The following is a 14,955-nucleotide window of genomic DNA, read 5'->3' on the forward strand; positions in this document are numbered from 1 at the left end:
GATGAGCACCTCAACCGTGAAAGGACGTGTTGGAAAACAGAGATTGTTCCAGAGGTGCCATTACAAAGGGAGCTCCCTTGAGCAGATGACCCGGATCCATCCACCAGGAAAGGTATGCCAGACACTGCTGTGAAGGAGGAATCCACCACCAGGGAGGGTCAAACACTGCCTTCCAGTGTTTTTTTTAGGCACCACTGAAGGGACCAAGAGCGTACCTGGCTGCCTGGGACCAGCCTCTCCAGGGAAGCCAGATGACCCAGGAGTGACCTCCATAGAGACACCATAGGGGCTCTGTCCTCTAGAAAACTTTGTGCCACCATTCTGGTGATGGAAAAACCAGAGCCCTTACTGAATCCAGCACCATGCCCAAGTGCTGCTTCCTTTGGCTGGGTACCAGGTCTGAGTTGGGTAGATTGATCTGAATACCCAACTGAACGCACAGCCGTAAAACAGCCCGGATGGCGTCTATGCGCCCCTGGAAAGTCATCCCTGTGACCAACCAATCATCCAGGTAATGGCACAGGGAGATATCATGTTGATGAGCCCATGAAGACACTGGAGCCATCACCTTGGTGAAGACCTGCGGGGTGGTGGCAAAGCCAAAACAAAGAACCTTGAACTGAAAAACCTTGCCTCGCTAAATGAACCGCAGGTACTTGTGAGAACACAGGTGGGTTGGAACTTGGGAATATGTGTCCCTCAGATCCAGAGACATCATCCAATCCCCCACATTCATAGATCCCAAAACTGATGCCACCATCTCCATCCAAAACCTTGTTCAGAGTTGAGAGGTCGAACACGGATCTCCAACCGCATGTTACCTTGGGAACTAGGAACAGACGGGCATAAAAGCTTTCTAGCTTGCCCCCCACAAGCTCTATAGCCCCTTTGGCCAACATATCCTGCACCACTAAGTCCAAGGTCACCTGATGATCCGATCCCTCTGCATAACTCGCAGACTCTATTGGTCTGGCTGACAAAGGAGGGAGGATGCAGAAAGGAGAGGACATAACCATAACACAAGAGTCTTCACTACCCACTCTCCTGCCCCCACCTCCATCCACTCTCTCCAGTGCCGCTGCAGGCAAGCGCCTACAGGCACAGGAGAGCAAACTACTTCCCTAACGAGATCTACCTCGGCCATGGGGTCCGCCACTGCAAGAACCCCTGGCCTGAAAGGATCCCCCTGTAACAGAAGAACTGGGGACCAGAGCCGACAAAGAGGCATTACGAAACACATCCCTCCTTGACTGTCCTTTTATCTTACTCCCCTGGGACGCAGAAGCTTAACCCCGAAAAGAAGAGGCTAACCCCCACACCCCAGAAGAGAGGGCATGCTGCTGAGCAGCTAAGTGCTCATCTTCCCGTACCCTGGTCGTCTCCACTGCTGGGTCAAATAGCACATCAGAAATGGGAGAAGAAAGGAGCTGGCGCTTCTCCCTGTCAGAAAAGATACGACGCAACGAATCCACTACTGCCTGCCTCCTTAACATAAGGAATCTACAATGTAGCTCCTCAGCAGGACAAAGAATGTCCTTATTTGCCTTGGCCAGAGCTGACAAAAATTCCAAAACATCCTTTTCTGTGCTAGAACCAGCACCAACCCATGTAGCCAAAACCTGGTTTGTCCAAGAGGCAATATCAGCCATGGAGCCACACACTTTCTTCATTTGTGCCAACAGATGGGAGAAGACAGAGACTGCTGGGTTGCCCAATGGCCTTAGACTCCTCATTAAATTAACCACAGGAGGAGCCAGAGAGGCCCCTTCAGGTAGAAAAAAAGACCTGGCCCGGCCATACCAGTCCCTGGACAACCGAAAATTTGGTAAGCAAGGCTTAAGCTCCTTCAGGGACCTGCATTGGGCTTCTTCATGAACAGCTTGAGCCGTAAGCGACCATGGGAGAGAAAATGAGGGCTGGCAGGGCAAAACTGAGCCCTGTGCCCTTTCAACCCTCATAAGATAGGACAAGGAAGGAGCCTCAGGAACAGGCAGATGAAGATAGGCTCTCACTTGGCCTATGAGGTGCAAAAAAGGGGAAACACCTTCTTGATTGGGAGGCACGTCCTCCTCATCATCCTCACAGGTCCCGGCTACAGAAAGGGGATGGCCAACTGGCATGTGAGCCGAAAGACCTTGGCCCACCCCACTGCTACCATGAACAGCAGCTGGTCGGCCAGTCTCAACAGAAGCCTCCTGAAAAGTGGAAAACTGTCCAGCACAGATTTAGCAGGGTCCATATGAATCACACCACTACAAGGAAGGGGATGGCCGCCAGGCATGGGATCCGAGGGGCACACACCAACCCCTACAAAAGGCACATGAGTCTGGTTGCCCAGCATGGGAGCCTTGTGGCTGACACCAACACTCACATTCTGGGAAGGGAGAAGTCCATCAGACATAATAGCACCAAGCTCCACATGGAACGGTCTCACCTATGCCTAATCTACATGAGGGGATGATGAGCTGGCTGCCAGGTATGGGAGCTGTATGGCAGACGCCAGCCTCAACATCCTGGAAAGGAGTCTGGCCGCCAGGCATGGAAGCTGTATGGCAGACGCCAACCTCCATTTCCTGGGTAGCGGGCGGCCGCCGGGCATGGTAGACTGATGGCTGTTGACAATCCCATCCCCCGTAAACACTGCGAAAGGTATCAGGAGTACCAGGCATTTCCTTACCTGAACCACAGATAAAACCACAGGAGGGGATAAGAGGCTGGCCGCCTGGCATGGGAGCCGTATGGCAGATGCCACCATCAATATCCCGGATAGGAGTCTGGCTGCCATGGCAAATACTGACCTCCGTATCCCGGGTAGTGGGACGGCCGCCAGGCATGGTAGACCACCCTAAAAAAACAGTGCGAAAAGTACCTTACATGTGCCAGAAACCGCGGCATGGCAGCCACCTGTTGTTGGGTCTGCGGTAGACGCCAGTACCATCTGAACCTCGCGACTGGTGGCACCAGCTGGTCCCGCTTGCCCTGGCCTCTGCATTGCCTTGATCATACCCGGTTGGGAATCATCTACCTGTGAAGCTAGAGAATAGAAACCAGAGAAGGGGGGAACCCTGGGAAGAGGAGAGAAAGAGGGAAAGCTGGCCCAACGTCTCCTCTATATTACACATGCGTTTATGCAGCTGCTGTGACAAAGGGGAAGACTTACACTTACCGGAAGAAGCCTTCCTCTTCTCAGTACAATCTTTAATACTATCCAAAAGACGTAGAAACTGGTCGTGTGACAAGGCCTTGCAGCAATCACAACGGGAAGCAAAGCTACAAAACACCTCCCTAAGTGACACACTCCCCATGAGGGTCCACCGTAAGTAACGGGAGGGAACGAGAACACTTCACACACTTTCGTGGAATAATAACACACTTACAAACTCCCTGTAGAAGAAAAACAAGCCAAGGAGTGACGAAAGGCAAACCCAACTGCTGCTGAAAAGAAAAAAACGAGCTGGTGAAAAAGATGAGCTGAAGACTACGTGTACGCCACATGACAGCAAAGAGGCAAATGAAGGAATCAGCCTGATGGCTAATACCTGGGAATAGAAAACGGGCTGGGTGTCTTCTCAAAGAAAATGAGAAAGGGCACCTCAAGTATTTCTTTCATTTCTTTCCTCAAGCTGTTAGACATGGGGTAAATTTGCTGTGGGAATGGGGGTTTAAGCAATAATTAGTAATTATGGGTAGTAGCATGTGTAATAACAATAATCATTTAATTTAAACCTAGCTGAAATTAAACCATTTAAGTTTGTGAAAGCAACTTTTAATTTGTCCCATCTCCAGCCTCCTCTCTCATATACCACTTCCTAAATCTAATGTCCATGACTCTCCCAAAGAATTTCTTTTCCTCCACCTCTGATCTCTCCTCGTTTTTTTTACTTGCTTCTCTTCTTAACTCATTTATTTTGTCTCTCTCCTCCCTGGTCCTATTTTCTTAAACAACACCTGTGTGTGTGTGTGTGTGTGTGTGTGTGTGTGTGTACCTAATTGTATTTACCTAATTGTAACATACGGGAAAAGAGCTATGCTCGTGTTGTCCCGTCTCCATATCTATTAATGTCCAGCTTTTTCTTAAAATCATGAATATTCCTTGCGTTGACCACTTCCACGTCTAAACTATTCCATGCTTCCACCCTTCTATGAGGGAAGCTATATTTTTCACATCTCTCCTATAAGTGGCCATTTTAGTTTTTTCCCATGCCCTCTCGACATTCTTCCATTCCACATACACAGATCTTCCCTATCCATTTTTCCATGCCAATCATCACTCTGTATATTGCTATCAGGTCTCCCTTCTCTTCTGTTTTCCAGGGTTGGAAGTTGCATTCTTTTCAGTCTGTCTTCATAAGTCAAATCTCTTAAGTCAGGCACCATTTTGTTGCAGCCCTCTGTACTTTCTCTAGTTTCCTTATGTGTTTCTTTAAGTTCGGAGCCCACTGTATTGTTGCATATTCAAGCCTCGGTCTTATCATTGCAGTAATTATTTTCTTCATCATTTCTTCATCTAGATATACGAACGCCACTCTTATGTTCCTCAATAAGTTCAATACTTCTCCAATTATTTTGTTTATATGTCTCTCTGGCGATAGGTCATTGGTAATTGTCACCCCAAGGTCTTTTTCTTCATGACTGGTTTTATGTCTTCATTTCCTATCTTGTACATACTCCTGATTCTTCTTTCACTCTTGCCAAACTCTATTTTCTTGCATTTTGTCGTGTTGAACTCCATTTGCCATGTACAGCTCCATTTCCATATTCTGTCCAAGTCTTCCTGGAGTAGTTCGCAATCTTTGTCACATCTCACTTTTCTTAACAATTTTGCATCGCCTGCAAATAGGCTCACATAACTGGACACCCCATCCACCATGTCATTTATGTAGACTGCGAACATTACTGGTGCCAACACTGATCCCTGTGGAACTCCACTCTCCACCAATCCCCATTCTGATGGTCTGTCCTTAATTATTGTTCTCATTTCTCTTCCTACCAAAAGTCTTCCATCCATTTTAGTAAACTGCCATGCACTCCTCCTACCATTTCAAGTTTCCAGATCAGTCTCTGGTGTGGTACCTTATCAAAGGCCTTTTTTAAATCCAGATATATTCCATCAGCCCAACCATCTCTTTCCTGTATTACATCTATCACCCTCGAATAGTAACATATCAGGTTTGTCGTGCATGAACGCCCTTTCCTAAAACCAAATTGACACTCACAAAGTATGTCATTTTTCTCCAAGAAGTCTGTCCATCTAGTCTTCACCACCCTCTCACACATCTTAGCTACCACACTTGTAAGTGACACTGGTCTATAGTTCAATGGGTCTCTCTTGTTACCTGATTTATAGATTGGGACAATGTTAGCTCTTTTCCAGTCTTGGGGCACTACACCTTCCCTTAATGAGGCATCAATTACTTCACAAACTTTTTCTGCCAATTGCTCCCTGCATTCTCTTAAAATCCATCCTGATACCCCATCAGGTCCCACAGCTTTTCTCACTTCTAAACTCCCCATCATGTTCTTGATCTCCTCCACAGTTACTTGAAACTCCTTCATAATCCCTTTCTGTTCCATTACCAGTGGTTTGTCAAAAGCAGTCTCCTTTGTGAATACCTTCCGAAAGCATCCATTCATAGCCTCTGCCATTTCCTGGGATCTTCACTGCATACTCCATTTACTTCTAAACTTTCAATACTTTCTCTATTTTTGATGTTGTTGTTCACATGTCTGTAAAAAGCCTTGGTTGGTCTTTACATTTATCAATTATATCCTTTTCTTGTTTCTTTCTTTCTTCTCTTCTAATCAACACATATTCATTTCTTGCTCTTTTGTAACTTTCCCACTGCTTAATCCGTCTTTTCCTTCTCCACCTCTTCCATGCATCCTCTTTTCTTGTTCTAGCCTTTTCACATCTATCGTTAAACCAGTCCTGCTTTCCAACTTCTATGTTGTCTTATTGGTACAAATTTTTCTCACCTTCTTTGTATATTTTTATAAATTCCTTCCACTTTTCATTTGCTCCTTAGCACTCTTGAATTTCATCCAATTTGTCTCTTGAAAGAATTTCTTTAGGTTTCCAAAATCTGTCTTGGCATAATTCCATCTTCCCACTTTATATTCTTCATTTCTTCTAGATTTCTCTTCGTCTATCACCTTGAACTCCAAAACTGCATGATCACTCTTTGCTAAAGGGCACTCCACCCTCATCTCCTCAATGACCATTGGCTCTGTACTAAAGACCAAGTCCAGTCTTGACGATGCTCCTCTCCTCCAAACCTAGTATCTTCTTTGACCCACTGAGTTAACACATTTTCCATTGCCAGTGTCAATAGTGTATTTCCCATGTTGTCTCTGATCCTTCCATTGACCAGTCCTCCCAACACACCTCTTTACAATTAAAATCTCCCATCATTATAGTTCGTTCACAGCCACCCAACATTTCTTCCAGACATGTTCCTGTATCACTTATCATTTCTTCATATTCCTGTACTGACCATGCATTTGTCTTAGGTGGTACGTACACCACTATGTAGTGCCTCTTTTTCCTTCATTAGTTTCTGCTCTGATCTTTAGCACTTCTGCCTTTCCCATACCTTTTTCACTTGATCCACCTTTATATCTTTTTTAACCAGCAACATCACTCCTCCTCCCATCTTACCTACTCTATTTCTTTTCCAAACGTTATATTTCCCTTCTCCAACCTTCATCAGGTCTTCTCCTCTCTCAGTTTTGTTTCAGTAAGACCCACAATATCTGGGTTCTTGTCCCTCAAGTAATCGTTGAGTTCTAAAATCCCGATATCACTCCATTTATGTTGGAATACATTACATTTCGCTCATATGTAAGTTTCTTTAGTCCTTTCTTGCTGTACTTTTCTGGGTTATGAACCACTTCCTCAGTCTCATATCCAAGATTCTCCAGAAAACTCTTTCTTCTCCTCTTCTGTCCTCTCTTCATTTTTTCAAAGCCTCCTTTCTCAACTCATTTAACATTTCTCTTTCCTTTTCACCGAGATCTCTTCTCAACCAAATCTTCCTTGTTGTTTCCTGCTGGGCTAGCCTCCATGACTTCTCCACCAATTCATCTACATCCTTTTGTGACTTAAGTTTGATTCTTATTGGCCTCATACCTTCTCTTGTGAACTTTCCAATTCTATGGAAGTCCTCTATTTCTTGTACTAGGTCTTTTCCTCCTCCTGCACCACATTAATGATATTATTTATCACCTTTTTATGTTTTCTCTCTCTCCATTTTACTCGGTGTCTTATCCTCCTCCACACCAAATATCACCACACATCTCTTTTTGTCTACAGTTTCCCTCACCAATGTCTCATTTGACTTAATAACCTTCACCACTTTCTCAGCTATCTTCTCTTCTATGATCTGTTGATCTATAATTTCAGCAAGGCCCAAAGTTTTCTCCCTGACTCTTTGATTTCCTTTTCCAGACTTGCAACTTTGTAATTTACCTCCTTTCTTTCCACTTCCTGACTTTTTTCCATTCAGCCTGCTTCTCCATCACTTTTCCTAGAGATTCTCCACATTTTTCGCAATTCACTTTAATTAGCTTAACTTCCTCTTTCAGTGCTGCATTTTCCTTCTTCATATCGGCACAGTCTTTCGTTTACATTGTCATAACTCGTTTCCAGGCCCTCATACTTTTCAAACAGTTTTTCAATTTTACCTTCTAACTCCAGAATTTTCTTCACATAAGCGCTCTTCTCCATTATTCCTTGAAACCCTGTGAAGTCTGATTCCTCTTTCGAGTTCACGGCCGCCATGTTGCGCAGATCTTTGTAAACAAACCAGCTGATGGCTCAAACGCAGGCTACAGTTTATATTTACCTTCACTGGACATTATTTTGCTAATCAACAGTTAACATGACTATATCCCTCTCTCTCTCTCTGCTCCAAGGTGTGTGTGTGTCTCCTCATATGTGTGTGTGTGTGTGTGTGTGTGTTACCTAATTGTATTTACCTAATTGTAACATACGGAAAAGAGCTATGCTCGTGTTGTCCCGTCTCCATATCTATTAATGTCCAGCTTTTTCTTAAAATCATGAATATTCCTTGCGCTGACCACTTCCACGTCTAAACTATTCCATGCTTCCACCCTTCTATGAGGGAAGCTATATTTTTCACATCTCTCCTATAAGTGGCCATTTTAGTTTTTCCCATGCCCTCTCGACATTCTTTCATTCCACATACACAGATCTTCCCTATCCATTTTTCCATGCCAATCATCACTCTGTATATTGCTATCAGGTCTCCCTTCTCTTCTGTTTTCCAGGGTCGGAAGTTGCATTCTTTTCAGTCTGTCTTCATAAGTCAAATCTCTTAAGTCAGGCACCATTTTTGTTGCAGCCCTCTGTACTTTCTCTAGTTTCCTTATGTGTTTCTTTAAGTTGAGCCCACTGTATTGTTGCATATTCAAGCCTCGGTCTTATCATTGCAGTAATTATTTTCTTCATCATTTCTTCATCTAAATATACGAACGCCACTCTTATGTTCCTCAATAAGTTCAATACTTCTCCAATTATTTTGTTTATATGTCTCTCTGGCGATAGGTCATTGGTAATTGTCACCCCAAGGTCTTTTCTTCATGACTGGTTTTATGTCTTCATTTCCTATCTTGTACATACTCCTGATTCTTCTTTCACTCTTGCCAAACTCTATTTTCTTGCATTTTGTCGTGTTGAACTCCATTTGCCATGTACAGCTCCATTTCCATATTCTGTCCAAGTCTTCCTGGAGTAGTTCGCAATCTTTGTCACATCTCACTTTTCTTAACAATTTTGCATCGTCTGCAAATAGGCTCACATAACTGGACACCCCATCCACCATGTCATTTATGTAGACCGCGAACATTACTGGTGCCAACACTGATCCCTGTGGAACTCCACTCTCCACCAAGCCCCATTCTGATGGTCTGTCCTTAATTATTGTTCTCATTTCTCTTCCTACCAAAAGTCTTCCATCCATTTTAGTAAACTGCCATGCACTCCTCCTACCATTTCAAGTTTCCAGATCAGTCTCCGTGTGGTACCTTATCAAAGGCCTTTTTAAATCCAGATATATTCCATCAGCCCAACCATCTCTTTCCTGTATTACATCTATCACCCTCGAATAGTAACATATCAGGTTTGTCGTGCATGAACGCCCTTTTCTAAAACCAAATTGACACTCACAAAGTATGTCATTTTTCTCCAAGAAGTCTGTCCATCTATTCTTCACCACCCTCTCACACATCTTAGCTACCACACTTGTAAGTGACACTGGTCTATAGTTCAATGGGTCTCTCTTGTTACCTGATTTATAGATTGGGACAATGTTAGCTCTTTTCCAGTCTTGGGGCACTACACCTTCCCTTAATGAGGCATCAATTACTTCACAAACTTTTTCTGCCAGTTGCTCCTGCATTCTCTTAAAATCCATCCTGATACCCCATCAGGTCCCACAGCTTTTCTCACTTCTAAACTCCCCATCATATTCTTGATCTCCTCCACAGTTACTTGAAACTCCTTCATAATCCCTTTCTGTTCCATTACCAGTGGTTTGTCAAAAGCAGTCTCCTTTGTGAATACCTTCCGAAAGCATCCATTCATAGCCTCTGCCATTTCCTGGGATCTTCACTGCATACTCCATTTACTTCTAAACTTTCAATACTTTCTCTATTTTTGATGTTGTTGTTCACATGTCTGTAAAAAGCCTTGGTTGGTCTTTACATTTATCAATTATATCCTTTTCTTGTTTCTTTCTTTCTTCTCTTCTAATCAACACATATTCATTTCTTGCTCTTTTGTAACTTTCCCACTGCTTAATCCGTCTTTTCCTTCTCCACCTCTTCCATGCATCCTCTTTTCTTGTTCTAGCCTTTTCACATCTATCGTTAAACCAGTCCTGCTTTCCAACTTCTCTATGTTGTCTTATTGGTACAAATTTTTCTCACCTTCTTTGTATATTTTTATAAATTCCTTCCACTTTTCATTTGCTCCTTAGCACTCTTGAATTTCATCCAATTTGTCTCTTGAAAGAATTTCTTTAGGTTTCCAAAATCTGTCTTGGCATAATTCCATCTTCCCACTTTATATTCTTCATTTCTTCTAGATTTCTCTTCATCTATCACCTTGAACTCCAAAACTGCATGATCACTCTTTGCTAAAGGGCACTCCACCCTCATCTCCTCAATGACCATTGGCTCTGTACTAAAGACCAAGTCCAGTCTTGACGATGCTCCCTCTCCTCCAAACCTAGTATCTTCTTTGACCCACTGAGTTAACACATTTTCCATTGCCAGTGTCAATAGTGTATTTCCCATGTTGTCTCTGATCCTTCCATTGACCAGTCCTCCCAACACACCTCTTTACAATTAAAATCTCCCATCATTATAGTTCGTTCACAGCCACCCAACATTTCTTCCAGACATGTTCCTGTATCATTTATCATTTCTTCATATTCCTGTACTGACCATGCATTTGTCTTAGGTGGTACGTACACCACTATGTAGTGCCTCTTTTTCCTTCATTAGTTTCTGCTCTGATCTTTAGCACTTCTGCCTTTCCCATACCTTCTTTCACTTGATCCACCTTTATATCTTTTTTAACCAGCAACATCACTCCTCCTCCCATCTTACCTACTCTATTTCTTTTCCAAACATTATATTTCCTTCTCCAACCATCATCAGGTCTTCTCCTCTCTCAGTTTTGTTTCAGTAAGACCCACAATATCTGGGTTCTTGTCCCTCAAGTAATCGTTGAGTTCTAAAATCCCGATATCACTCCATTTATGTTGGAATACATTACATTCCGCTCATACGTAAGTTTCTTTAGTCCTTTCTTGCTGTACTTTTCTGGGTTATGAACCACTTCCTCAGTCTCATATCCAAGATTCTCCAGAAAAACTCTTTCTTCTCCTCTTCTGTCCTCTCTTCATTTTTTTCAAAGCCTCCTTTCTCAACTCATTTAACATTTCTCTTTCCTTTTCACCGAGATCTCTTCTCAACCAAATCTTCCTTGTTGTTTCCTGCTGGGCTAGCCTCCATGACTTCTCCACCAATTCATCTACATCCTTTTGTGACTTAAGTTTGATTCTTATTGGCCTCATACCTTCTCTTGTGAACTTTCCAATTCTATGGAAGTCCTCTATTTCTTGTACTAGGTCTTTTCCTCCTCCTGCACCACATTAATGATATTATTTATCACCTTTTTATGTTTTCTCTCTCTCCATTTTACTCGGTGTCTTATCCTCCTCCACACCAAATATCACCACACATCTCTTTTTGTCTACAGTTTCCTCACCAATGTCTCATTTGATTTAATAACCTTCACCACTTTCTCAGCAATCTTCTCTTCTATGATCTGTTGATCTATAATTTCAGCAAGGCCCAAAGTTTTCTCCCCAGACTCTTTGATTTCCTTTTCCAGACTTGCAACTTTGTAATTTACCTCCTTTCTTTCCACTTCCTGACTTTTTTTCCATTCAGCCTGCTTCTCCATCACTTTTCCTAGAGATTCTCCACATTTTTCGCAATTCACTTTAATTAGCTTAACTTCCTCTTTCAGTGCTTCATTTTCCTTCTTCATATCGGCACACTCCTTCATGACATTGTCATAACTCGTTTCCAGGCCCCCATACTTTTCAAACAGTGTTTCAATTTTACCTTCCAACTCCAGAATTTTCTTCACATAAGCGCTCTTCTCCACTATTCCTTGAAATCCTGTGAAGTCTGATTCATCTTTCGAGTTCACGGCCGCCATGTTGCGCAGATGTAAACAAACCAGCTGATGGCTCAAACGCAGGCTACAGTTTATATTTACCTTCCCTGGACATTATTTTGCTAATCAACAGTTAACATGACTATATGGAGACAGGACAAACATTACCAGCTCCTTTCCCACCTTGGTTACTCTTAGGCAATGGTAACTGTAGAATTAGAGATGATTGCTCTGGAGCTCAGGGACCACATCCGCCATCGACGATGTCCCGTGTGTGTGTGTGTGTGTGTGTGTGTGTGTGTGTGTGTGTGTGTGTGTGTGTGTGTGTGTGTGTGTGTCTGTGTGTGTGTGTATTTACCTAGTTGTATTTACCTAGTTGTAGTTTTACACCTCTTTATGCTCGTGTGGTCCCGTCTCCATATCTACACTTATCCAATTTTTCTTTAAAACTATGTACACTCTTTGCTGACACCACTTCCTCACTCAAACTGTTCCAAGTCTCAACACATATTTTGGAAACTAAATTTTTAACATCTCTCAGACATCGCCCCTTCCTTAGTTTCTTACTATGATCTTGTGCTTCTAAAGTCATATTCTTCTCTCAGGATCAGTTTCTCATTATCCACTTCATCCATTGTTAATCAATTTAAAACTTGTATCAGATCTCTCTCTCTTCTCTGCTCCAGGTTGGTAGATCCATTGCCTTTAGTGTGTGTGTGTGTGTGTGTGTGTGTGTGTGTGTGTGTGTGTGTGTATTTACCTAATTGTAACATACGGAAAAGAGCTATGCTCGTGTTGTCCCGTCTCCATATCTATTAATGTCCAGCTTTTTCTTAAAATCATGAATATTCCTTGCTTGACCACTTCCACGTCTAAACTATTCCATGCTTCCACCCTTCTATGAGGGAAGCTATATTTTTCACATCTCTCCTATAAGTGGCCATTTTAGTTTTTTCCCATGCCCTCTCGACATTCTTTCATTCCACATACACAGATCTTCCCTATCCATTTTTCCATGCCAATCATCACTCTGTATATTGCTATCAGGTCTCCCTTTCTTCTGTTTTCCAGGGTCGGAAGTTGCATTCTTTCAGTCTGTCTTCATAAGTCAAATCTCTTAAGTCAGGCACCATTTTGTTGCAGCCCTCTGTACTTTCTCTAGTTTCCTTATGTGTTTCTTTAAGTTCGAGCCCACTGTATTGTTGCATATTCAAGCCTCGGTCTTATCATTGCAGTAATTATTTTCTTCATCATTTCTTCATCTAAATATACGAACGCCACTCTTATGTTCCTCAATAAGTTCAATACTTCTCCAATTATTTTGTTTATATGTCTCTCTGGCGATAGGTCATTGGTAATTGTCACCCCAAGGTCTTTTTCTTCATGACTGGTTTTATGTCTTCATTTCCTATCTTGTACATACTCCTGATTCTTCTTTCACTCTTGCCAAACTCTATTTTCTTGCATTTTGTCGTGTTGAACTCCATTTGCCATGTACAGCTCCATTTCCATATTCTGTCCAAGTCTTCCTGGAGTAGTTCGCAATCTTTGTCACATCTCACTTTTCTTAACAATTTTGCATCGTCTGCAAATAGGCTCACATAACTGGACACCCCATCCACCATGTCATTTATGTAGACCGCGAACATTACTGGTGCCAACACTGATCCCTGTGGAACTCCACTCTCCACCAAGCCCCATTCTGATGGTCTGTCCTTAATTATTGTTCTCATTTCTCTTCCTACCAAAAGTCTTCCATCCATTTTAGTAAACTGCCATGCACTCCTCCTACCATTTCAAGTTTCCAGATCAGTCTCCGGTGTGGTACCTTATAAACGCTCTTCTCCATTATTCCTTGAAATCCTGTGAAGTCTGATTCATCTTTCGAGTTCACGGCCGCCATGTTGCGCAGATGTAAACAAACCAGCTGATGGCTCAAACGCAGGCTACAGTTTATATTCACCTTCCCTGGACATTATTTTGCTAATCAACAGTTAACATGACTATATGGAGACGGGACAAACATTACAAGCTCCTTTCCCACCTTGGTTACTCTTAGGCAATGGTAACTGTAGAATTAGAGATGATTGCTCTGGAGCTCAGCGACCACATCCGCCATCGACGATGTCCCGTGTGTGTGTGTGTGTGTGTGTGTGTTTAATAAGTATACAGATATGTAGACACACACATGCAATACTAACCTTTACCCCATGAATAATTCTTAAAGGAACTGGGAAAGGAATTTGTTCAGGGTCTCTTGTTAAAGCAAATTTCTCCATATCTTGAAAATGGGCTTTAGTGAGAGGGAATTCCCCATAGTCTGGGGCATACAAAGGCACCACTCCACCCTCTTCGTATTTCTGCAGCAACTTTGGGGTTAGTTGAGCACGCAACACCTTGTCATAGCGGCTGTGGAAGTTGATGGCCGGTGCCAACATGAGGATGCCAGCAAACTTCTCTGGGTGCATCTGTATCAAGTGAGAGGTGATCTGGAAGAAAGAAAATGCAAGTGGCAAATGTAAACAAGTCTGGCGGGAAGAAAATGTGAACTAGTGAAGTTGATATTCTCTGAAACTGATTAATTTACTTGTCTTATAATGTGGAACATGATTATTTATGCACATTAAAAGAAGACCAAAGGCAATGAAAAAAATCACAGCAGAATAAAAGCAAGAAGACAATGATGTGACAAGATGGCAAATAGAGTAAAGCTAAGGATTAGTTGTTTTTATTCTCTATATATTCATTTGTGCACTGTACTACTGCTATTGTTCATGCTATGCAAAACATAATCCACAATCAAGGAAAAAAGGGAAAAGTGAAAACCAGAACACATGCGTGTGCACACACACACACACACACACACACATTACAAAGAGGGGCTTACCCAGCAGCCCATAGAAGAACAAACAACAATCTGTGGACCTTCTGCTACACTGAGAAGCATTTCCTTTGCATCTTCAAGCCATATGGAAAATCTGGTCTCCACTTTAGTTATTCCCTCTGACTCTCCCAAACCTGAAGGGTCGTACCTGCAATTAAATACCAATGCTGTTAATACCCAAGGTTGTTCACAGCTAGGAGACTGATGAACTTTAAAATTGACATCCCTTCTTATTCCGGTTGAAATAAAATTTTGTTATAGATTTGAATAGTCGGGCTCTAATTAAAGGAGTAGGATGTTTCCCTGATGTTTTATATTTGCTATGATATGTTCTGTACAGTCCTCATCCCAGCAGTAT

At 42.6% G+C, this 14,955-nt stretch overlaps 1 protein-coding gene across 1 annotated transcript in view; it reads right to left on the reverse strand.

The window, feature by feature from the left end:
* Positions 1-14,785, reverse strand: part of LOC123509677 (palmitoyl-protein thioesterase ABHD10, mitochondrial-like) — a 42,984-nt gene extending 28,199 nt beyond the window's left edge. The window contains exons 1-2 of the mRNA XM_045264149.1: positions 14,601-14,785; positions 13,915-14,202 (exon numbers count right to left, since the gene is read on the reverse strand). Of these exons, the coding sequence (XP_045120084.1) occupies positions 13,915-14,202; positions 14,601-14,660 (348 nt within the window). The 5' untranslated portion in view covers positions 14,661-14,785. The remainder of the gene's footprint in view (positions 1-13,914; positions 14,203-14,600) is intronic.
* Between the last annotated feature and the right edge of the window lie 170 nt (positions 14,786-14,955).

The sequence above is a fragment of the Portunus trituberculatus genome, chromosome 27 (genome assembly GCF_017591435.1).
Source record: "Portunus trituberculatus isolate SZX2019 chromosome 27, ASM1759143v1, whole genome shotgun sequence".
NCBI classification, from domain to species: Eukaryota; Metazoa; Arthropoda; class Malacostraca; order Decapoda; family Portunidae; genus Portunus; species Portunus trituberculatus.